Below are 24,549 nucleotides of genomic sequence, written 5' to 3' on the forward strand. Positions count from 1 at the left end.
ACAATAGAAAACTGCTTGGTCAAAGGAATTTTCAGACAGTGTATGTGGTTTTCGTTCAGAAATGACATTAATTTTAAAATAGAATGTTAAAAGCAAGTGAAAATTTTCAAACAACATTCTTTCATTCAGGGAATGTACAAAAATTTTTCATATGAATATTCTCGTCTGAAAATTGATCCGTTTGGCCAGCATAAGGCTCGGTACACACCTATGCAGTTTGCTTTTGATCTGTTTCTACAGTGCTGTGTACGTTAAGTACAGTATAGAGTGCCCCAATAGCAAGGTAAAGAAAACTTCTGCCTTTAGAAACACTCACTTCCTGCCCAGGACTACATGTCCCATGAGACATTGCTCCTCACACATTCACAAGTTCTCAGGCACTTACTGACATGTACGGATGGTGTACTGCACAGTATTTCCTGATATGTAAACAAATAAATAATGCATTCTGTATGCAGGCCAACTAATCGGCTGGCCGATTCATCGATTACCATTTTTCATAACCGATTAATTTCATAATCGATTAGTTGTCGATTAAGCGATTAGTTGTTTCAGCCCTAATATATATATATATCCTAATATTAATATATATATATATATATATATATATATATATATATATATATATATATATATATATATATATATATATATATATATACACACACATACACGCATGTGTGCTTGAGTTTTGGGATGCACACCCTAATGCAATAGGCTGCGCACACCCAGAACCTTACTATATCATTTAGAGCTAAAATCACACAGGTGAGTGATTGTTATTGAACAAACGTGCTTGTGTTTTAGGAAGGCATTGGCACACTTCCCTGTGTGGACAGCAGGTAGACATGTTACAATAACTTGCGTTGCTACACTTTGTCTATATCTTGACAACACTCATTTCCTTAAGCAAGACTAACTGGAAGCTGGTTGACTTGCTCAAACTGGTTCTGCAACATAAAAAAAAAAAACGCAACACAAAAGGTGTGTGCTTTAGCACCAAAGGGCTATAAAGTATTGGATGCCTGGTATAGCAACACCTTTATAATGAGTCCCACTCCAAGTCTCGATAAGGATAAAGGTATGTAATTACAATAGTTTTGGCTTTCCTGTACTCTGTTATTAATTACTCTAAAGTAGGGTTTCTCTACCAGTGTTCCATGGAATCCAAAGGCTCCTCCAGAGGTTGCTAGAGGTTCCTATTTCTGGACTAACTTTCACTTATAGCCAGTCTTTCACGCACTAGGAAAAGAAGCTATAATGTTTTTATTTTAAGTGCTTTTAAGGCCTCTTGCACACGATACCCCTGTTTGAGCATCTATTTTTTTCAGCCGTTTTTTTGTTGGTATTTGTGCATATTTTCACGCATATGTGTTTGCGCAATTTCACACACTTGCATTCGCGTAAACTTATTTTTCGGGTTCACAATATGTTACTTGCCGCAAACCGCCATAGCTTTACGTCGGTACTTTGACGTGGAATACCGGAGTATTAAGGGGTCTCCGCAGTTTATTCGCAGCGAGATCACTTTTATCCGTGGCAGCAGAGGTGTCCGCCCCCTCTCCCGCCGCATTACGGTCATCTCCGCCGCTTAACGGAGCCGCCAGTAGCGGCGAAGATGATCCGATCCTTTCCCCTCAGAGGCTGTGAGTCGAGTGAGGGAATGATGGCCCCCCCACTCGACTCAATAACGTTGGATGACGGAAGCGATGTCAAACATCACATCAGACCATCGACCTTAAAGGGGAATTTTTTTTTTTTAAAGACATTATTTAAAAAAAAAAAGACATGTAAAAAAAAAAAAAAAAGACATTTTTTTATTGCATTTAAGTGTAAATGTGAGATCTGAGGTCTTTTTGACCCCAGATCTCACATTAAAGAGGTCCTGTCATGCTTTTTTCTATTACAAGGGATGTTTCCTTGTAATAGGAATAAAAGTGATCCAAATTTTTTTTTTCAAAGGGACAGTGTAAGAATAAAAAATAAAAAGTAAAATAAATAATAGGAAAAAAAATGTAAAGTGCCCCGTCCTGCCGTACACAGAAGCAAACGCATACATAAGTTGCGTCCACATATGTATACGGTGTTTAAACTACACATGTAAGGTATCGCTGTCATCGTTACAGCGAGAGCAATAATTCTAGTAAAAGTCCTCCTCTGTAACTCAAAACTAGTAACCTGTAGAATTTTTTAAATGTCGCCTATGAAGATTTTTAAGGGTCCAAGTTTGTTGCCATTCCACGAGCAGGTACAATTTTGAAGCATGACATGTTGGGTATCAATTTACTTGGCGTAACATTATCTTTCACAATATAAAAAAAATTGGGCTAACTTTACTGTTTTCTTTCCAAAAAAAAAAAAATTGTTTGTAAGACGGCTGCGCAAATACAGTGTGACATAAAGTATTGCAACTGCTGCTATTTTATTCTCTAGGGTGTCTGAAAAATATATATACTGATTGGGGGTTCTAAGAAATTTTCTAGAAAAAACCCTGATTTTAATTTGTAAACAACAAGTTTGAAAAATAGGCCTGATTCTTAAGTGGTTAATGGACATTTGCGAATAAATGTGCGCATAGGTGCACATTTGTGCACATGAGGCGTAAATTACTGACCAAAAATGCAGATTTTTCTATATATTTTTTTTTTACTGAAGAATACACAACGCTTGTTTACACGCCTGTTTGCAAAGGCACATTACAAATTATGGGCTGTATTTTACCTCTGTAAAAAAAAATAAGCTGTGCTGAGCTTTTTTAAGGTGCTGTGTGCAAGAGGCCTAAAAACTGTGTATGGTTTTAACCACTTGCTTACTGGGCACCTAAACCTGTCCAGACCAATTTTCAGCTTTTAGCGCTGTCACTCTTCGAATGACAATTGTGCGGTCATACAACGCTGTACCCAAATGAAATTGTTATCATTTGTTTCCCACAAATAGAGCATAAAGAAATACATTTCTTTTGGTTGTATTTGATCACCTCTGGGATTTTCATTTTTTGTTAAAAAAATTTAAAAAGACAGAATTTTTTTAAAAAAATACAAAACCGTTTTATATTTTGTTAATACATTTTGCAAACAGGTATTTTTTCTCCTTCATTGATGTATGCTGATGAGGCTAACCTGATGGGCACTGATAGGCTGCAGTGATGGGCACTGATAAGGTGACACTGATGGGCACTGATAAGGTGGCACTGAGGGGCACTATTAGGCGGCACTGATGGGCACTGATAAGGCGGCACTGGTGGGCACTGATAGGTGGCATTGGTGGGCACTGAGAGGTGGCACTGATGGGTGGCACTGATGGGCGGCACCGAAGGGCACTAATAGGTGGCAGTGATAGGTGGCACTAATAGGTGGCATTGATAGGTGGCACTGATGGGCACTGATGGGTGGCAGTGATGGGCACTGATCAGGACTGGTAGGTGACACTGATAGGCAGCACTGCTAGGTGGCACTGATGAGGAACTGATTGGCACCATTGGTGGGCATTGATGGGTGGCACTTGTGGGTACTGATTTTTGGCACTGATTTGTGGCACTGGTTGGCACATAACATGCTGTTCCTCTTCGGGACCAATATCCCTGCAAACAGAAGCCGTGAGAAGAAAAAAAAATGATTACTGATCCTCCGTTTACATCACGTGATTGGCTGTCATTGGCTGACAGCTGATCATGTGGTAAGGGGCCGGGATCAGCCCCTTACTCGGATCTGCGATCACCCGAGTCTCATTGACTTGGGTGATCACAGCGCGTGCCACACGCCCCCTTCAGGGGGCGTGCCGAGGCTGCAAAGGGGAGGACGTCAATAGACATACTCCCAGCAAAGCAGATCCGCGCTGTAGCCATCATTCAGCTATAGCGCAGATCTGAAGTAGTCAAATGGATGTTTTATATTTTTCATTTACTATATGTATACAATCTTTTCTTTCAAAGCATCAAATGAAATCATTTACAAAATGAAATAAAATTTGATATGTAGAGCGCTGTCATACAGAATGTCAATAACAAAAATTATAACAAATATAACAATATGCCTCTTGATCAATATAATTTAAAATGCATACAATCTCAACTGTTCCATGTTTAAAAGTAAAACTCCATCCCATCAACATCAAACCAATAACTTTTTCTTCTCTTCTGCTGTGATATTCAAATCAATTTAAAATGCCGCGCTTGATGCCACTCATGATTCCTTCAACCGAATGAAATAGAATTCCCCAAAGGGAAGAACCTCAAAATTATAAAAGATTATCTGCACTGTTTGCTTCGAGATTCTTGATACTGCCTTGTGTTTATAGATAGTGTTTCCAATATCATAAGATATGACCTTGTGCTATGCAGTATAGACCAACATTACGTCTTGTCTATGAATAAAGTCTCCTGTATTACACAGGATGATATAATGCAACAAAACAAGAACTGATAGCATAATACCTTTGTAAGAAACATTGACTTTTGCTTGAGAATTGACATTGTATCCATTTTTATATTTATTGATCAAAAGCCACATTGTTATATTTGCTTCAATTTTTATTTATGACATTCTGTTTTGGCGGTGCTATACACATTGAGGTCTATTTATAAAAAAATTCACTGGATGAACATCTCAAGCATTCCCCCAGCCGTATTAGATTTAAAAACATGTGCTGTCAATTCTACGAGTGCGCTAAATAGTTTTTAAATAAACACCCAAAATGTGTATTATGAATATAGCATAAATTGTGAAAAAAATGAATTTATTGTGCATGTACAAGAAATACTGTATGATATGATATATATTCATAATAACAATTATTTATATAAACAGAATGTATGTATACAATAACAAACTTTAAAAATCATTTGCAGCAATGTAACCATGCATTAAATGTTCAAAATAATAATAATAATTTTTTTAAATCTTTTTTTTTACAATCAATCTACACAACACTTTACATATACATTGTACATGCATGTACATTCATGTTAGTCCCTTTACTCAAGGAGCTCACATTTATACATTCATATACTAGAGCCAATTTAGACAGGAGACAATTAACCTACCAGCATGTCTTTGGAGTGCGGGAGGAAACCAGAGTACCCGGAGGAAACCCACACAGGCACAGGGAGAACATACAAACTCCATTTTCTTAATGTTTTTATTTTATTTTATTTTAAATAAAAAGTAAAAAATAAAAAAAAAAATAACAATACTTAATATATTTTTAAGAGACTTTATTTTGAACATTTCATATATGGTTATATTGTTGCATATGGTTTTTGATTTGTTTTATACAGACATATGTTTGTTGTTGTATACATACATTCTATTTATATTAAAAGATTTTAGTATGGGTATATCATTGAATTTTTTTGTATGAGCACATAAATATTACTTTAGGTCTGGAAAAGATGTTATTATAAGTATATGATTTATTTTTATTTCTTTGGGCACGAAAACATAAATATTGTTTTAGTCCTCTTTCACTATTTGTTTAATATTCAGAATGCACATTTCCCCAGCCATAACAAAGTTTACCCTTATTTTGTCTAATGTTTATTTCCTATAATAATGCATTCCATCTAATGGCCATAATGTGACATTTTCCTGTTTTAGTTATTTTAGGGGAAAAAATGCATTATGACAGTAGATGGAGCTGATGATCATAAGAAATAAACATATTAGACAAAATATGGGGGAAATTTGTTACGGCTGGACAAATGCTTGTGACATTGGTCATTATATTTATTTTATTTTTTTGGTGTTTGTGTACTGTTTCTGTATAGGGGCAGTCCGATTTTATTACATTTTTACTGTTGACTTTATACTTTGGCATTGCTATACACAGTCTAGTTTTTTTTGTTGTTGTTGTTGTTTTTTTGTTTGCTTAATATTTATGTATAGCAGGAGTCAAAATATTTAATATTCAGATTGTGCAGGCATGTTTTCCATAAAAAATAATAAAAACAACAAAAACTTCCCAGAATCAGTATCTGCTGGCCTTTTGATTACCTCTGTCTAATTGAATCCCATGTGTGTAATTTTCAGCTTGAGGCACTGAGCATTATAAATAACAGAAGAAAACTTGTGAAAGGTAAAAAGTGAGCCATCTGCTATCAGCACAAAAAATAAACATATAAATATATAAACCACAATACATTCCAAAGGCAAAAAAATATTGGTCAAGAAAGAGTGTTTTCAGTGACTTACTGCCCTAATTTTATCCCTTCCTTTATTAACCACTTTAGCTCTTGCAGCTCTATACACTTTATGGAACAGGGCATTTTATAATATTGTTGCTATGAGCCTATTTATTTAGCGACAACTTTGTCATTACGTAAAGCGTTAGTAAACCGCAATAAAAAAAAAAAGCGGACTGTCGAATAATGTCATAATGTGCTAGTATGCATTGTACTAGTATATTATGACAGATTTACCTTAAGCCCTCAAGTGGTGCGCTGTCACCACTGCCGGAGCTTCCATCTTCATCTGGTCATTCTTCCGGGCTTGCGGCCCAGCCGCAATGATGTCACTCTTGCGCATGAGGCACAGTTCTCTCAATGGACGGCATGCTGTCCATTGAGAGCATAGTGTGCATACTGCTAAAGAAAATATCTCCTAAACGGTGCACGTTATTATTTTTCCTCTCTTGAACGACTCTACACAGGTACCATATACACAATGTGTGCAAAAGGATGAAACATCCAAGCAATAAAAACTAAATAAATAGTGGCTGTATATTATAAGTCCATAAAAAGTTAATATGTGAATCAAATCACCGTGCTCATAAACAAGTGTGTAGCACCCTCTAGCAGGGGCGGACTGATAACTCATGGGGCCCCGGGCAATAGGAGATTATGGGGCCCCCAGGCAATCAGAGATTATGGGACCACACAGTATACACACACACAGTATACAATCACACAGTATACACATACATGTACACACAGTATACACAGAAAGATGTAAAAAAACACAGATTTATACATACTTTCCCTGGGTTTTACTGAGGCTGGCAACCCTGATGGGGCCCCCTAGTGGCCCAGGGCCCTCGGGCAGCGCCCGAGTCGCTCAATGGTCAGTCCGCCCCTGCCCTCTAGTGTGTGCTAGAAATAGTCTAGGTTTTATTAGTGTAGGTAAATTTAGTTAGCCCAGGTCTAAGCCTGAGCTGTTGTATCTGGATCAGGGTTCAATGAGACAGGGCTGGATGACTCATTCGGGGGATGCCTCCCCCTGCTTCTGGGACATTGGAGAATGTTCTAGAGCTAGTGGGAAGGAGGTTAGGAGGAACTGCCTGGAATATTTATGAGGCCTCGACCAATCCCCAGTAGTGGGCTGGCAGGGGGCAGAGCTTACCTCATAAATAAGCAGGAGCCATCCCAGCAGGGTCAGTCAGTGAAAGATGGAGATATAGTGCTGTGGAGGCTATTGGTGGCCCTCAGGGGTGCCCCCTAGTCTGAGGGGGGTCCTGCCTAGGGCCGGGGCTCAGGCGCCAATCTTGCCACAACACACAGAGGAATGCCCTTCCTGGAGGCATGGGAGCAAGAGAGAGGACAGAGTGAGTAGATCAGCGTCACTGGGGACTGCAACATGTAGCCAGTTCTCCCAGAAGACAGCAGTGTTCCCTAGTCTTCATCCTTCCCCAGGAGATTTCCTGAGAGTCAGACAGGTGGGCTGGTGAAGAGTCAGTTGGGAGGACTGAGGAGAAGAAGCCGGGAGGGCTTGTGAAAGGGGCAGCTGCAGCCAGGTGGGTTGGAAGTGCCTGAAGAGGTGGTGCTGGGATCAGTAGCCACAGGAGGGAATATACAAGCTGATCGCTGTATTTTGTTACACAACAAAGGGCTTTGAGTTCTTGCCTGTAAAGGGCCATTGCTTAAATCTGACTGAGAGCCTGTCAGATCTACTAACAAAGATTCAACTGGACTCTGCAAGCAAGTGAATTGCAGAAGGAGTGTCAAGGAGACTGTATATAGACTGAATATAGGAAGATGCCCCTGAAGTTGTTGCCAAAGTTTTGTTGCTGGAGCCAAGTGCGCATCCCTATCCAGGTTGAAACACCTAATAAAACAAAGTCACGGACTGTTTTCTGTCTCTGGGGTGCTTGTAAAGATTTGGTGTGCTTGGCTGAGCAGGAGTGGGGGATCTACAAGTGCAATATAGTGCTTCCTCCAGATCAACAAACGTGCTCCACCATGTGCTAGTAAATCCAGACCAATCAAGTCAACAAGCAGTCTACAGGTGTCATAACGTAGATCCAGCTATCCAGACAGATATGTCAACTCTTCTCCTGGTGGGTTTCGCTTCCTAAAGGCGCACAGATGCACAAAATGCATAGAGGCTGAGAGGTCGGGGTTACTTTCAGGTCCTTCCCTTGCATCATTCCCAGATCTGTGGAATGCACATCGGCTCCAGTGGATGCGAGTGGCTGTGCAATACCTTCCTGACTGGGGGAGCTGTTTGTATTGGTGCTTTTCCTTAACACCTAATATGTGAGTGCATACATATGTAGCAGAATCTCTAACCTTTTCAAATCTAATGAGAACCTTAGAGGCCACAGACCACTGAATCCTTCAATATGTAATAGGTTGTGAGGCATAGTGGGTGCAAAGGTGGTAAAAGTCATTGGGCGCCAGACATTTCTTGGATGCAAAAGAGGTTTTATTTCTTTTAACAGTCCTTTTATATTTTGCAAGGGAAAGAGGGTTGGGGCCAGGACAGCCTTAAGTAGTTGCAATTTCAAAAGGCATACTCCGAGGCTTCAATAGGCAGACAGCCGTATAGGGAAAGGCCCCAGCAAGGTGCCATTTCTGCACGTGCAGGTTTGCTGTCCCCTATGGCTACGGTACTTAACAGTTCCTAATTCAAATGTAACAGTTCTCTCAGCTTTACTACAACTTCTCCTTGTAGTTCTTCAGCCCCTTGAGCTCCTAGTCTCTCACTGGACTCCCTGATTCACTGACTCTGAATCTCATGAGCTCCTCAAGGCTTTTGTGGTGGTATCTCCCTCAAGCATCACCCACGCTTCTCTGCTGGGTCCCTAGCTTGGCACTTCAGATACCTTCAAGCTTCACCCCTGCTGACCAGCTCGGTCCCTAGCTTGACACACAAGGCTGCTCTGCAAGCATCACCTCCGCTGGTTGGGTCCCTGACTTGATCACCACCTGAAGTTTCTCGGTTCTCCATCATATCCATTCGGTGAGAATGCTGCTCCGGTACCTGCTTCAGTTACTAACTGTGGTCCCTGGTTAAGGTGGTTGGTCCCTTAGTGGCGACGGCTTCCCTCCTACCTCCGACCACAACAGGTTCCCAGAACAGGCACTTTTGGTTGGACTGCCCTCTTACTTCTGGATAGGCCCTCACACAGCCTGGCAGCCAGATGCCCCCTGGGATAGGCCCAATCTCTGGCCTAGCAGACCGGGGCAGACAACACACGTCCACCCAGATGGCAGTCCAGGTGGCACAGAACACAGATCACCTGACTCCACCCAAATATATAGGTTCTCCCAGCAGGCCAAGGGATTCAAGAAAACCCCATTGGCTGAGATACCCCATATACCCATAACCTGACCTTGAGTTGTCCGTCTCATATCTAGTACCACCAGGTGCCTGGCCACTTAGTGGTAGATGAGAAAAGTGCAAGGCCAAACTTAGGGAGAAATCAATGGATCTCTAACAATTTAATTATGGAAGATACCCCTGCTAAGGAATTTGGTGAGGAGCTCCCTGACTAAACCCCAGGGCGCTACACATACATTTTAATGGTTTTTGAGTAAATAAACGGTTTCACACTATGTACCTCAAATCTGTTGGGACTTTTTATTCTCGATATCTGACACATGAGTGATACCGGGACCCGCCATGTCTGTCTGGATGGCTGGCTCTATGTCTAGACCCCTGTAGCCTGCTTGTTGACCTGATTGGTCTGGTGAGTGCAGGATTTACTAGCATGTGGTGGAGCATGTTTGTTGATCTGCAGGAAAAATGTGGGCACTATATTGCAGTTGCTTATGAGCATGGTGATTGGATTCACATATTGACTTTTTATGAACATATAATATACATTGGCATTTAACCACTTCCCTACCCGCCCATAGTCATATGACGTCCACAGATGGGATCTCCCATCCTGGGTGGACGTCATATGACGTCCTGGGATTCCAAGGCCGTCTAGGGGGCGCGCGCGTGTGACCGGTGGCTGGGACCCGGTGCGTGTGCCCGGCGGCCGCGATGTCCGCCGGGCACCCGCGATTGCCCGTTAACCGGGCCGGCATGTGGATCTGTGTGTGTAAACACACAGATCCACAGCCTGTCAGCTCTGAGGAGAGCGATCTGTGTTCCCAGAACGGAGGAACACAGATCGGTCTCCTCCCCTAGTGCGTCCCCTCCCCCTTCAGTTAGAATCATTCCCTAGGAAACATATTAACCCCTCCCCGCCCCCTAGTGGTTAACCTCTTCACTGCCTGTCACATTTACACAGTAATCAATGCAATTTTATAGCATTGATCGCTGTATAAATGTGATTGGTCCCAAAAATGTGTCAAAAGTGTCCGATGTGTCCGCCATAATGTCGCAATCACCAAAAAAATCGCGATCGCCGCTAAAAAAAATAAAAAAATATTTTTTTTTAAAAAATGCCATAAATCTATCCCGTATTTTGTAGACGCTATAACTTTTGCGCAAACCAATCAATATACGCTTATTGCGATTTTTTTTACCAAAAATATGTAGAAGAATACGTATCGGATATTTATTATAGCTAAAAGTAAAAAATATTGTGTTTTTTTCAAAATTGTCGCTCTTCTTTTGTTTATAGCGCAAAAAATAAAAACCGCAGAGGCGATCAAATACCACCAAAAAAAAGCTCTATTTGTGGTGAAAAAAAGGACATCAATTTCTTTTGGGTACAACGTCGCACGACCGCGCAATTGACGTTTAAAATACGACAGTGCTGAAAACTAAAAATTGGCCTGGGAAGGAAGGGGGTGAAATTGCCCGGTATTCAACAGGTTAAAGAGGCAGCTGCCTTACATAGTTACATAGTAGGCGAGGTTGAAAAAAGACACAAGTCCATCAAGTCCAACCTATGTGTGATTATGTGTCAGTATTACATTGTATATCCCTGTATGTTGCGCTCATTTAGGTGCTTATCTAATAGTTTCTTGAAACTATCGATGCTCCCCGCTGAGACCACCGCCTGTGGAAGGGAATTCCACATCCTTGCCGCTCTTACAGTTAAGAACCCTCTACGTAGTTTAAGGTTAAACCTCTTTTCTTCTAATTTTAATGAGTGGCCTCGAGTCTTGTTAAACTCTCTTCTGCGAAAAAGTTTTATTTCTATTGTGGGGGTCACCAGTACGGTATTTGTATATTGAAATCATATCCCCTCTCAAGCGTCTCTTCTCCAGAGAGAATAAGTTCAGTGCTCGCAACCTTTCCTCATAACTAATATCCTCCAGACCCTTTATTAGCTTTGTTGCCCTTCTTTGTACTCGCTCCAATTCCAGTACATCCTTCCTGAGGACTGGTGCCCAGAACTGGACAGCATACTCCAGGTGCCGGACCAGAGTCTTGTAGAGCGAGAGAATTAATGTTTTATCTCTGGAGTTGATCCCCTTTTTAATGCCAATATTCTGTTTGCTTTGTTAGCAGCAGATTGGCATTGCATGCCATTGCTGAGCCTATCATCTACTAGGACCCCCAGGTCCTTTTCCATCCTAGATTCCCCCAGAGGTTCTCCCCCCAGTGTATAGATTGCCTTCATATCACATTTATTCTATACAAGGTGGGGTAGTTGCCTGCTTATTTTTTTTCTACTCTACACAGGTGTTTGTATTACAAATGCTTTTTGATATTATAAAAGTGTATGTTAAAGCCTAACTCTGGGCATTTGAAAAAAATGTTTCCCAGCAGGAGTTTAAAATTAAAAAAACATCTCTGGTTGCAATTATCACCTCCTCTCTGTTGCTGTCTCCCCCCCCCAGTAATTCATTTCATCCACCTGAGGTCCTCAGTCCCCCAGGTTGAATGACACCCATGTGGTGCTACCGCAACACACCACACACATCTTAGTGCATTGTGGTGCCTTTGAATGGCACCCCAGCCTACTTGTGCTGCAGTGCATCGCAACTACCATGCATTGCTGTCTTTTGTGTTCCCGAAAAAGAGTCAGGTGCCATTTTGGCAGAGCTGGGTTGCAATGGCAGCAAAAATATATGGACTGCCTTAAGGAAACATATGGACTGCATTAAGGAAAAAATCTGGTATTTAAAGAAGTATAGCTAAAGCTTGTTTAGCTGTACTTCTATGGATCACAGGAGTGCAATTTGTTTTGCACTCCTGTGACCTGTTTTCAACAGAGAGCGGACTGAAGTCCGCTCTCTGCTGATGTCACCAATGTCAGTCCAGGCACCGCGTCGTCATGAACGCAGAGACTGAATTCTCCATTTGCCTGGACTGACACCTGGCTCAGCCTCTCAGCGAGCCCCTAAGAGCCTGGGACGGCTGCTCCCGCCCCTCTCCACAGCTCAGAGCTCCAGTGAGCGAGGAGGAGCAGAGCAGAGAGCTGTGACTGACAGTTCACAGCTCTCTGCTCACGGAGCTCTGAAAACCAAGTGATCAGCGGTGTTCGATCGCTCAGATCTCAGTGTAGAGGTGGCAGGAGACAAATACAGCATCGAACCCATGCTGCATCCACCTAGGTAGGTATGATGGAGGAAATGGTTAGGTTATCATTTTTTCTTGTAACTTTTTGAACTGAACGTTCTAAATGGAAACCACAGCTTCACAGCCCACACCCCCAAATACAAAGCTATTGTAAAACAGAGTTTAAACAAAGAAATTTAAAAAGATACTTACCTTGGTCTGTATCTGAGGTTTCCAGGAGGTATATATGACATCACCAAGCCCCGTAAGGAGGAGAGAGGGCTGGTCACTGGAAAGCCCATAGGTAGATGTACACTCAGCAGAAGGACTTTGCGTCTCATCACCATGTTTTACAGTTCTGTGGTTTAGTATCCCAGAGATATAAAGCTGGCTAAGACAGGACCTTATTTTCCAGGTCAGTATTCAGTTTGCATGGCAGGTTGTAAATCTACTGTCACATTGTGTACACAAAGGTGTGCAAAGGTTCTCCTAAGATATTGTAAAAATTTTATTTTTTATATACTCCTGAAGCAATTTGTAAGGATTTTAATTTTTTAAATATAATATTTTAATATTGGTTGAGTGTTTCTTGCTTCCCTATCTGTAGCTTTAGACATATAAGGAGCCAATATATGAGTTAAAACTTAGCTAACCCGTTACCGACATTGTTAGCCAGCCTTTTAAGTGAAAAATTGGTGCCTGAGGCTGGCAGAAGGATCTAATGATCATTTGGCAATGTTATTGGTTGCGCGGTGCTGATGCCAGAGGGTCTGTCCTACTGGCACCAGATTGTGGTTAGCTGACCAAGAGCTGTCAGTGACAGCTTGGTCAACGTTATGGAGGCGCTGATGAAGTATGACCAAGAACAACACAGTGATCCATATATGCAGCAGAAGGGTGTTAAAGTCCACCAGCTTTGCCACTGCACATGTGCTTACTGCTGTCATAAAAGAGTTAACCTTAACATGAACCTCATCTTAACATTCTCTCTTCTAATCTCCTTTCTGAAAATGTTTTAGTGAACTTATTGCCTCTTGTTGATGTTTCATCTTCTAGTTGATGCCAAAGGTTGTTGTCCATGTCCCAAAACAGAGGTTAAGGCTAAATCTGGTGATACAGTCATTCTTCCATGTTCAATTAATCTGAGCCATTGGAAACCCAACAAAGCCTTGCTGTCTTGGGAGAAGAGGCTTGGCCCTGGCAATAATGTTATGGTTCACTCTCAGAAAGGTATTTGCATGGAAGTTGACCAAGGTAGAACATCCCTGCCATTCTGGAAAGATGGGAAAGGTGACCTAGAACTTAGAGACGTTGTGCCATCAGACAGTGGGCCCTACATCTTCTGGATCACTCAGATCTCTGATAAAGAAAAGAAACCACCCATGTGCTGTGATGTGATCCTCAATGTGGACCCAGCAAAAGAAACTGTGGATCCAGGAGAAAAAAAATGTTCTCAAGGTGAGCAAGAAGGCAGTACATTGTGTAGTCAACAGTGATTCATTTATGGAAATATATTCTCATGTAAAGAAAGACATTTTTATTCTTGTAATTGCTATGTTTTTTATATTTCATTTTGGATCTTGACTAATCACATGAAATTTATATTGTGAACGTTATCTCTTGATAATTTAACCTATCTTTTCAGTTTTTTATTTGAATAACCACTTGACCTGTAGAAAGTTTTACCCAGTGGCGTAACTAGAACCTTCAGGGCCCCGATGCAAGAAACCATGAAGGGTCCCCCTGACCCCCGGACAGGGCCCTTTCCTCCGAGCCCGTTGGTGGAATGCCCGGGCCCGGTCGCAAGTGGGTGGCTGCATATAAAGGTACCGATTTCTCCATTTCCCCCCGCTTCTCCTCCTATTCATCCCACAGGCATTCAGAAGCTGCGGGAGGAAAATGAAGAGATCGGTTCCTCTATGCCAGTGTTCCTCAATCTTTTTCCAGTCAGGGCGCCCTTGAAGTATACCCCTAGGTGAATGGGGCTGCACCGCTACCATTCCACAACTGTGTGCATTGCAGACAGTTGCAGCATAGTGATGATGCATTTAGGGGGTTACAACAGGTGGTCAGGAGGCAACATATGCCTATTTACCGGCTGTCAAATGCCTCTAAAAAGGGATCTGAGCATGGATCGCTTTTCAGAGGAACAGAATTTTTTTGCTGGTACTATGAACAAGCAGGAAAAAAAATCAGTTCTGATTGTACACATACTAAATACACACATGCACACATATACTGTAAATATAAGCACATGCATCTATAAACACACACACACATACATATACATGCGCACACATATATATAAACACACATACAGTGGATATAAAAAGTCTACACACCGCTGTTAAAATGTCTGGTTTATTGTGATGTAAAAAAATGAGACAAAGAACTTTTTCCACAACCAACTGAAATCTTTTAGCTGGAGGGAAGTAAAAAATAAAATAATATGGTTGCATAACTGTGCATACTCTTACACTGATAGTTTGTTGAAGCCCCTTTTGATTTTATTACAGCACTCAGTCTTTTTGGGTAGGAGTCTATCATCATGGCACATCTCGACTTGGCAAAGTTTTGCCCACTCTGCTTTGCAAAAAGACTCCAAATCTGTCAGATTACGAGGGCATCTCCTGTGCACAGCCCTCTTCAGATCACCCCACAGATTTTCAATTGGATTCAGGTCTGGGCTCTGGCTGGGCCATTCCAAAACTTGAATCTTCTTCTGGTGAAGCCATTCCTTTGTTGATTTGGATGTATGCTTTGGGTCATTGTCATGCTGTAAGATGAAGTTCCTCTTCATGTTCAGCTTTCTAGCAGAAGCCTGAAGATGTTGTGCCAATATTGACTGGTGTTTGGAACTGTTCATAATTCCCTCTAACTTGACAAATCCCCCTGTTCCAGCTGAAGAAAAACAGTCCCAACGCATGATGCTGCCACCCCCATGCTTCACAGTGGGTGTGGTGTTCTTTTGGTGGTGTGCAGTGTTGTTTTTACGCCAAACATGTCCTTTTGGAATTATGGGCAAAAAGTTCAACCTTGGTTTCATCAGACCATAACACATTTTCCCACATGCTTTTGGGAGACTTCATATGTGTTTTTGCAAAATTTAGCCAGGCTTGGATGTTTTTCTTCGTAAGAAAAGGCTCCAGTCTTGCCAATCTAGCCCATAGCCCAGACATATGAAGAATATGGGAGATTGTTGTCACATGTACCACACAGCCAGTACTTACCAGATATTCCTGCAGCTCCTTTAAAGTTGCTGTAGGCCTCTTGGCAGCCTCCCTGACCAGGGATCTTTTCATCAATTTTGGAGGGCGTCCAGTTCTTGGTAATATCACTGTTGTGCCATATTTTCTCCACTTGATGATGACTGTCTTCACTGTGTTCCATGGTATATCTAATACCTTGGAAATTCTTTTGTACCCTTCTCCTGACTGATACCTTTTAACAATGAGATCCCTCTGATGCTTTGGAAGCTTTCTTTGGACCATGGCTTTTGCTGTAGGATGCGACTAAGAAAATGTCAGGAAAGACCTACTAGAACAGCGGAACTTTAGTTGTGGTTAATCAGAGGCACTTTAAATGATTGCAGGTGTGTACTGACTCCTATTTAACATGAGTTTGAATGTGATTGCTTAATTCTGAGTATAGATACATCCCCAGTTATAAGCGGGTGTGCACACTTATGCAACCACACTATTTTATTTTTTTATTTTTACTCCCCCCTAAAAGATTTCTGTTTGTTTTTCAACTAAGTTGTATAGTTTATAGGTCACATTAAGGTGGAAAAAATTCTGAAATTATTTATCGTTGGCTCATTTTTTTACATCACAGAAACCTGACATTTTAACAGGGGTGTGTAGACTTTTTATATCTACCGTACAAACAGATAGCCTATTAAAAAATGGCAGTCATTTACCTTATCTCTTCCTGTCGGGTACTGCACTGTAGGGGGAGGCAGAGAGCACAGCACACACTGCTTTCACTTTCTTAGGCGTAAACAGTGTGACCCGCTCCCGCAATGTCGATTTACCCCTTCTAGGAGTGCAAAATAACATGTACGCTATATTACCAAACTTATTGGGACACCTGCCTTTACACGAACATGAACTTTAATGGCATCCCAGTTTTAGTCCGTAGGGTTCAATATTGAGTTGGCTCACCCTTTGCAGCTATAAAAGCTTTTGGATCGAGCGCGCTTTAATGTAAAAAAAACTGGGAGTAGGTACTTAAATCTCCCACTGCCTGCACCACAGATGTCACACCAGTAAATAGGGATTTTTGCCTAAAGTTTTTTTTTTCATGAAATAGGTGCCTCAAAAGGTAAACCCCATCCCTGCAAAACTGAAAATTCCTCCTTGCAGAGGCTGTGAGTCTGCATTGCAATGGTTAACTGCTCTTTTAGGTCTAGGGAAGATTAAAACATTTTTACTTACCTGATCCTCTGCTCCTTGGCAAAAGGCGCTGCCCTATGCAGTGGACTAGCATGATCAAGTCCAATGCAGGACTATAGACATTGGCATTGATGATGTCAGGGTCTTAGACCAGAGGAGCATAGGGGGAGCAGACACTGCAGGACGGAGGATCAGGTAATTAAATCTTATTTTCTATGCCTCCTAGACCTAAACAAGTAGTTAAAACTTGCAGTGCAGGTACAGCCCCAGTGCAAGGGGAAATTTTCCACTTTCCTGGAATTGTGTTTTAAGGCAGGAGGTAATTATTTACTTACAAAGTAAAAAAACAAAAAAAACAAAACACCACTTTTCTTTGCTTTGTAATAAGAAGACCCCCCCCAGAAAGCAGTGTTCAGAAGTGTGAAATTGAATTATGGGCAAGAATAAAAGATAAAAGGAAGGGGGCGCTTCCAAAAGTAGCCAAGCAAATAAATGAACAGAAGTAAAGTGTTAAATTAAATTAAATCTTCTCACCGGATAACAAAACTTTGCACACAGCAGTCCAGGGAAACAATGGCAGCCAGGAAAGGGGAGCCCAGAATTGAGCTTTGGGCTGTGATTACACGTTGCATTATGGTAACTCATGTCATACCCGTATGTGTTACTGCAACACACAGTGGAACATAATCCACTTAAAGAGGAACTGCAGTCTGCCCACATAATCTGTAATAAAAACATCTTTGTCATTCTGAAGCTTCCCTACAACCACTTTGCATATTATTTTATATTTATTGTAATTCTGTACTTGCCAAATATGCTGCAGAAATCTCCCTCAACTGAGTCTGGCTGCAACCATTTTAACTGTGGGCAGCTGAAGCTGCTGCCTGTTCACTTCCTGGATTTACACAGACACACAGAGGCACACCTCCAGCTCTGCAGCTCTCATTGGCCCTTTTATGACTCCCCCCCCCCCCCTCTTCCTGGCAAACTCTCACGAGTGTGAGAGAGGGAGCTGTGCATGATGTCATAAGCCTAGGCTTTTTTCCAGACAAGAAACAGGAAGTGGGCTGTATAAGGTATTTATTAGGAGAAAAAAAAGTTTCTAATCTAAAATTAAAACAACAAGGTCAGAAGATTTAATAGATGGAAAGATGAAAAAATGACCGAAGTTCCACTTTAACGCCAAATCACACACATGTACGTCATTTGGCTTTAAGTGGTTGTACCAGGATGATGCCTGCAGCTACAGGCATCATCCTGGTATTGTTTTTTGAAGCAAGCGGCCAGCTTTTATGTAGACCCCATCCTGGGGCTAATTAGCCGCTGGATTGCTTGGTCAAAGTTCTGGGGACACTGATGAAGTAAGCTCCAGAACAACACAGTGTTACATATATGCAGCAGAAGGGTGTTAAGACCCACCAGCCCTGCCATTGCATACTGTATGTGCATATAAAAAGGGTTAACTTTCTAACGGACCTCATCTTAACATTCTCTCTCTTCTACTCTCCTTTCTGAAAACATTGTAGTCAATTTATTGCCTCTTGTTGATGTTTCATCTAGTTGATGCCGAGGGTTGCTGCCCACGCCCCAAAACTGAGGTCAGGGCTGAAACTGGCGATACAGTCATTCTTCCGTGTGCAATTAACCTGAGTTCTTGGAATCCTAACGAAGTCTTGCTGTCTTGGGAGAAGAGGCTTGGCCCTGGCAATAATGTTACAGTTCACTCTCAGAAAGGTATTAACATGGAAGTTGACCAAGAAAGAACATCCTTGCCATTCTGGAAAGAAGGGAAAGGTGACCTAGAACTTAGAGACATTGTGCCAGCAGACAGTGGAATCTACACCTTCTCGATCTCTGAGGTCTCTGATGAAGAAGAGAAACAATCCATGTGTTGTGAAGTGAACCTCAGTGTGGATCCAGAAGAAGAAACTGTGGACCCAGGAGAAAAAAAATGTTGTCAAGGTGAGCAAGAAAGCAGCACATTTTGTGGATAACAGTGATAAATTTATGGAAATATACTGCATTCTCATGTGAAGAAAGACATTGTTATTTTTGTTATTCCTTTTTATATTTCATTTTGGATCTTGGTCAATTACATGACTTTATAATGTGAAAGTTATCTCTTGATAAGTTACCCCATCTTTTATGTTTAAAAGTTGATTGAACATGTTGATCAGCCACATATACAGTTTTTATACTGTATATAGAGTTTAGCAGTACCTAGGAAAAAGACTAGATGGCCCAGCATTCAACACTTATATGAATGACTTAAACTGAACCTTTCTTCTGATGCAAGGTAAAATTAAAAGGTCTCCTTCACTCCCCTGCCTGCCTTTCCCCAGCATCATATACCAGTCTTTCCTTTGCTTCTGTTCCACTCTGATGGGCCACCATGGGGGAAGTGAAGTAGCTGGCACTTTTGCTAGTGGTTGAGCATACGACTCACCTTCCCACATGGAAGGTGTCCATAACCCTCTGTGATGTCCAACAAGTTGAGCTGGAACTTGCACAATGTGTTCTTTTCCTTGTTACAGTCGTTGATCAGAGTGGAGGTTTTGCTCTGCATTGATTATGCCAAAGGAATGATTAAGTTAAATAAAACCTGCCACAAACATAGGAAATATTCAGAAGAAACCTTCAGTTGAAAACCAAATGTCAAGGAGTCAATATGATCAGTAGATCATAATATAGATATATAGATATATTATGATCATAGTTCATAATATATACAGTAAAGATGCAGCTTTTTTGTAAAAGTCAGACTTACCTTGCCTTTCCAACCTCAAGTTACTTTATTGGTCCTTTAGGTCCCTGTCACATGGGCATATCAGTGTGCTAAATTCAAGCTATTGAGACATGTTTTTAACTCACCTCAGTTGCCTGTCATAACCAGGCAATTGCCATCAGGTAGTGCCCTACATATTGTTAACGCTGTGAAGTTGTGCTTTGTGGTTCTGTAAAAAAAATAGGGCATGTTGTGTTTGGCAGACAATATCCCCTGGCACCACGCCCCATAGAGGTGAATGGGGATGAGCTGCATTCCTGTCCAAGCAATGTGGTTGTGGTGAGGTGAATAAGGATTTCAGTGTAAATGGTGGCAGGTGCCAATAGCTCTTACCAGTCACCCACTAACTGCTGACAACCGCGATTTACCACGGATTAAGAATCACCAGCTAATGCCGTGTGCATACTTGGTCTGGTGGACCGGAGTCCGTCGGACAATTCGATCGTGTGTGGGCTCAAGCGGACTTTTTTCCCTAAAAGTTTGACGGACCTAGAAATGAAACATGTTTCAAATCTTTTTGATGGACTCGAGTCCGGTCGAAAAGTCAGCTCATCTGTATGCTAGTATGACGGACAAAAACTGACGCTAGGGCAGCTATTGGCTACTGGCTATGAACTTCCTTGTTTTAGTCCGGTCGTACGTCATCACGTACGAATCCGTCGGACTTTGGTTGATCGTGTGTAGGCAAATCCATTCATTCCGAAAGTCCGTCGTAAAGTCCGCCGGACAAAGTATGCCGTAAAGTCCGCTCCTGTGTACGCGACATAAGTCAATGTGAAAAAAGCCTTAATGTAGTGAGTGGCATTAGGCTCATAAGGCAAGTAGAGTCGAAGGCCAGGTTTGTCTTCCAACTCAACTTGGAAAAATCAAAACATGCATATAAAATTCAGCTGCTTATTGTTGGATTTATTGAATATTTTGAAAAGTCATTTTCAATTAAGGAAAAACCTGCTTAAGGTTTTCCTTAACTTCAAAAAACAGCTGTACCTGTAAAGATGGGAGTAGGTACTTACTCTCACTCCTGCACTACCAAATGTCACCCAGAAAATAGGGATCTTTGCCTAGAGCTTTTAATAAAAATAACACTTCGTAGGTAAATGCCAACTCTGAGAAACTGAAAATTCCTCCTGGCAGTGGGTCTGCACTGCAAGGGTTATCTGCTCTTTTAGGTCTGGGAGAGGGTAAAAGCATTCTATTACTTAATCCTCTGCTCCCCAGCAAATGGTCCATGTGGCGGACTGTCCCTCAACATGATCAAGTCCAGTAAAGGACTATGGACTGTACATTGGTCTTGATGATGTCAGGGCCTTAGACCAGTGGAGCATAGGGGAGAAGACACTGATGGGACTGGTCTAGCAGGGAGAAGGATCAGGTAAGTAAATATTTTCTATACAAACAAATGGCCACTGCCCAAACCTTTAACTGGCTTTTGCAGCAAGGAGCACATTGAAGGGCGACACATGTCAAACAACCAAATTATCCTGTCTAACAGTATGTGCTAAAAACAGGGGTTTAGTTTGCACACATTTGCAAATACATGCGCAAGCTGTAGAGCCACTTCAGGGCACCCCAGTATCTGGAGACCTAACTCTAAATTTTGGGAGCCTCCACAGTGGAAGCACATGCATTATAATGGATAGGCAGAGGGCAGAAGAGCCTGGGGGGGAGCCCACCCCTCCCTAAAGGCACAGGGGGCACATTGGACACTCAGCATATAGCACAATGTCAGCAAATGTGTCCAGTGCGTCCCCTCATCAGTATTCACCTCATAAGCAAATTTTTTCTATGTCCCCTAGACCAAGGGTGTCAAACTCAATTTCATTGTGGGTCCCATCAGCATTATGGTTGCCCTCAAAGGGCCGGTTGTATCTGCAACACTATATACATGTATCTACTCTTTATCAAATTAAATGAATGTCTCTGCATTCGATCATTACTGGTTTTAGTATAAACTTAAGCTGTGGAGAGCAGATGCAGACCAGTACCAAGCCCACTCACACTCCTGTAGCAGATGATGCAATGGGCGCAAACTGCTGGTATCATTCACAAGAAACTTTATTGGTGAATGCTCAGACAGAGCATGGTTCTGCCATGGTCTTCTGTCTGGGCAGTCTCCGATAAAGATTCTTGAGAATGATACCAATGGTATGTGACCCTCCCTTTCAACTGGCATAGAATTGGGCTATTCTCATAATAATTATAAGCAGATGTCCAGAGTACCCCACCCCCCTTTACATCGAGCCCCCCACCCTTCCTTACATCACAGTGCACCCCCCTTCCTTGTGTTGCTGCTGGGAAGAAGCTGCGGCAGAGCTAGGAAACATGAAGTGCAGGGTCTGAAGGAGGGATGGAGTCTGCTGAATGCTGAGACCAGGGGAGTCGGAGATGAGAGGGCGCTGCAGCTGCAGGGAGATGCAGGGTCTGTAGGAGGAGTGCTGTCCTCCCTTTTGCTGATGGCTGCTGAGACAAGGGGGGGGACAGAGATGAACCTTTTGGCAGCTGCACGGAGAAGTGCAGGATCTGGTGGAGGCATTCTGTCCTCCTCGCTGATGCTGACTACTGAGATAAGGTACTGGCAGAGATGAGGGGGCTGCAGGAGAGGTGCAAGGGCCACATACAATGGCCTGGAAGGGCAGGATTCAGGCTTTGTGTTTGACACATGTGCTCTAGATCTAAAAGAGTAGGTAACCCTTGCAGTGTGAGATCATTTCCACTGCAAGTGGGAATTTTCAGGTTTCCTGGAATCATGTTTTACGGTAGGTAAGTATTTACTCTAAAAAAAAAACAAAAAACACCAGTTGGATATGTAGAAAGGATAGGAAATAAATGTTTCTTTGTTAAACTTTATGTATATTGTATATATATATATATATATATATATATATATATATATATATATATATATATATATATATTAATATATATATACATTTTTCTTTTTTTTTTTAGGTTGTCATGGAGGACAAAAGTAGGAACTAACACACTAAACATAAATTTCTGATACCGAGCTCATGCTGAGAACCTGGACAAGTTCTGGATGCCTAAGAAATTTTCCTGGGCAGCTCTAAAGGAACGCCATCAAAATTTATTTTCAATACGCTCAATGTTTTGTTTTTTCCATTTATTTTTTTTACTGAAATTTCTATGTTTGCAGAATATTTAAACCGATAAATGAAAGCATATTTCTACCAAAAACATTTTTTTAGGAAAGGATTATAACCTCAGTCAGATATTTATTAATGTCCCTGGAAAATCAACTTGCTTTATTTCTCCTGGTGACCAATGTCACTAAACCAGATGGACATTTCTTTTAGTTAGTTACACAGTAACAGTAGGAGTGTAAATCCTCCAAATGGGGACATTTGTTGCAGTGACAGATATTTAAGAGATGATATTCTCAACTAGGGATGAGCTTCGAGTTCGAGTCGAACTCATGTTCGACTCGAACATTGGCTGTTCGCAAGTTCACCGAACAGCGAACAATTTGGGGTGTTCGCGGCAAATTCGAATGCCGCGGAACACCCTTTAAAAGTCTATGGGAGAAATCAAAAGTGCTAATTTTAAAGGCTAATATGCAAGTTATTGTCATAAAAAGTGTTTGGGGACCCGGGTCCTGCCCCAGGGGACATGGATCAATGCAAAAAAAAGTTTTAAAAACGGCCGTTTTTTCAGGAGCAGTGATTTTAATAATGCTTAAAGTCAAACAATAAAAGTGTAATATCCCTTTAAATTTCGTACCTGGGGGGTGTCTATAGTGTGCCTGTAAAGGGGCGCATGTTTCCTGTGTTTAGAACAGTCTGACAGCAAAATGACATTTTGAAGGAAAAAACTCATTTAAAACTACTCGCGGCTATTGCATTGCCGACAATACACATAGAAGTTCATTGATAAAAACGGCATGGGAATTCCCCAAAGGGGAACCCCGAACCAAAATTAAAAAAAAAAAATGACGTGGGAGTCCCCCTAAATTCCATACCAGGCCCTTCAGGTCTGGTATGGATATTAAGGGGAACCCCGGCCAAAATTAAAAAAAAAAAATGACGTGGGGTTCCCCCTAAATTCCATACCAGACCCTTCAGGTCTGGTATGGATTTTAAGGGGAACCCCGCGCCAAAAAAAAAAAAAAAAAACGGCGTGGGGTCCCCCCAAAAATCCATACCAGACCCTTATCCGAGCACGCAACCTGGCAGGCCGCAGGAAAAGAGGGGGGGACGAGAGTGCGGCCCCCCCTCCCTCCTGAACCGTACCAGGCCACATGCCCTCAACATTGGGAGGGTGCTTTGGGGTAGCCCCCCAAAACACCTTGTCCCCATGTTGATGAGGACAAGGGCCTCATCCCCACAACCGTGGCCGGTGGTTGTGGGGGTCTGCGGGCGGAGGGCTTATCGGAATCTGGAAGCCCCCTTTAACAAGGTGACCCCCAGATCCCAGCCCCCCCCTGTGTGAAATGGTAAGGGGGTACATAAGTACCCCTACCATTTCACGAAAAAAGTGTCAAAAATGTTAAAAATGACAAGAGACAGTTTTGGACAATTCCTTTATTTAAATGCTTCTTCTTTCTTCTATCTTCCTTCATCTTCTGGTTCTTCTGGTTCTTCTGGCTCTTCTGGTTCTTCCTCCGGCGTTCTCGTCCAGCATCTCCTCCGCGGCGTCTTCTATCTTCTTCTCCTCGGGCCGCTCCGCACCCATGGCATGGGGGGAGGCTCCCGCTCTTCTCTTCTTCTTTTCTTCTCTTCTTCTCTTCTTCTCT

The 24,549-nt window shown here is 42.0% G+C and overlaps 1 protein-coding gene across 1 annotated transcript; it reads left to right on the plus strand.

Annotated features, from left to right (window-relative positions):
• Positions 1 to 933: 933 nt before the first annotated feature.
• LOC141133502 (uncharacterized) lies at positions 934 to 22,994 on the plus strand. The gene is made up of 4 exons (XM_073622917.1): positions 934 to 1,081; positions 13,677 to 14,078; positions 18,575 to 18,976; positions 22,749 to 22,994. The coding sequence occupies exons 1-4, from the start codon at positions 1,048 to 1,050 to the stop codon at positions 22,769 to 22,771; spliced, it is 861 nt and encodes a 286-aa protein (XP_073479018.1). The 5' UTR covers positions 934 to 1,047; the 3' UTR covers positions 22,772 to 22,994.
• Positions 22,995 to 24,549: the final 1,555 nt, after the last annotated feature.

The sequence above is a fragment of the Aquarana catesbeiana genome, linkage group LG03 (genome assembly GCF_042186555.1).
Source record: "Aquarana catesbeiana isolate 2022-GZ linkage group LG03, ASM4218655v1, whole genome shotgun sequence".
Lineage (NCBI taxonomy): Eukaryota > Metazoa > Chordata > Amphibia > Anura > Ranidae > Aquarana > Aquarana catesbeiana.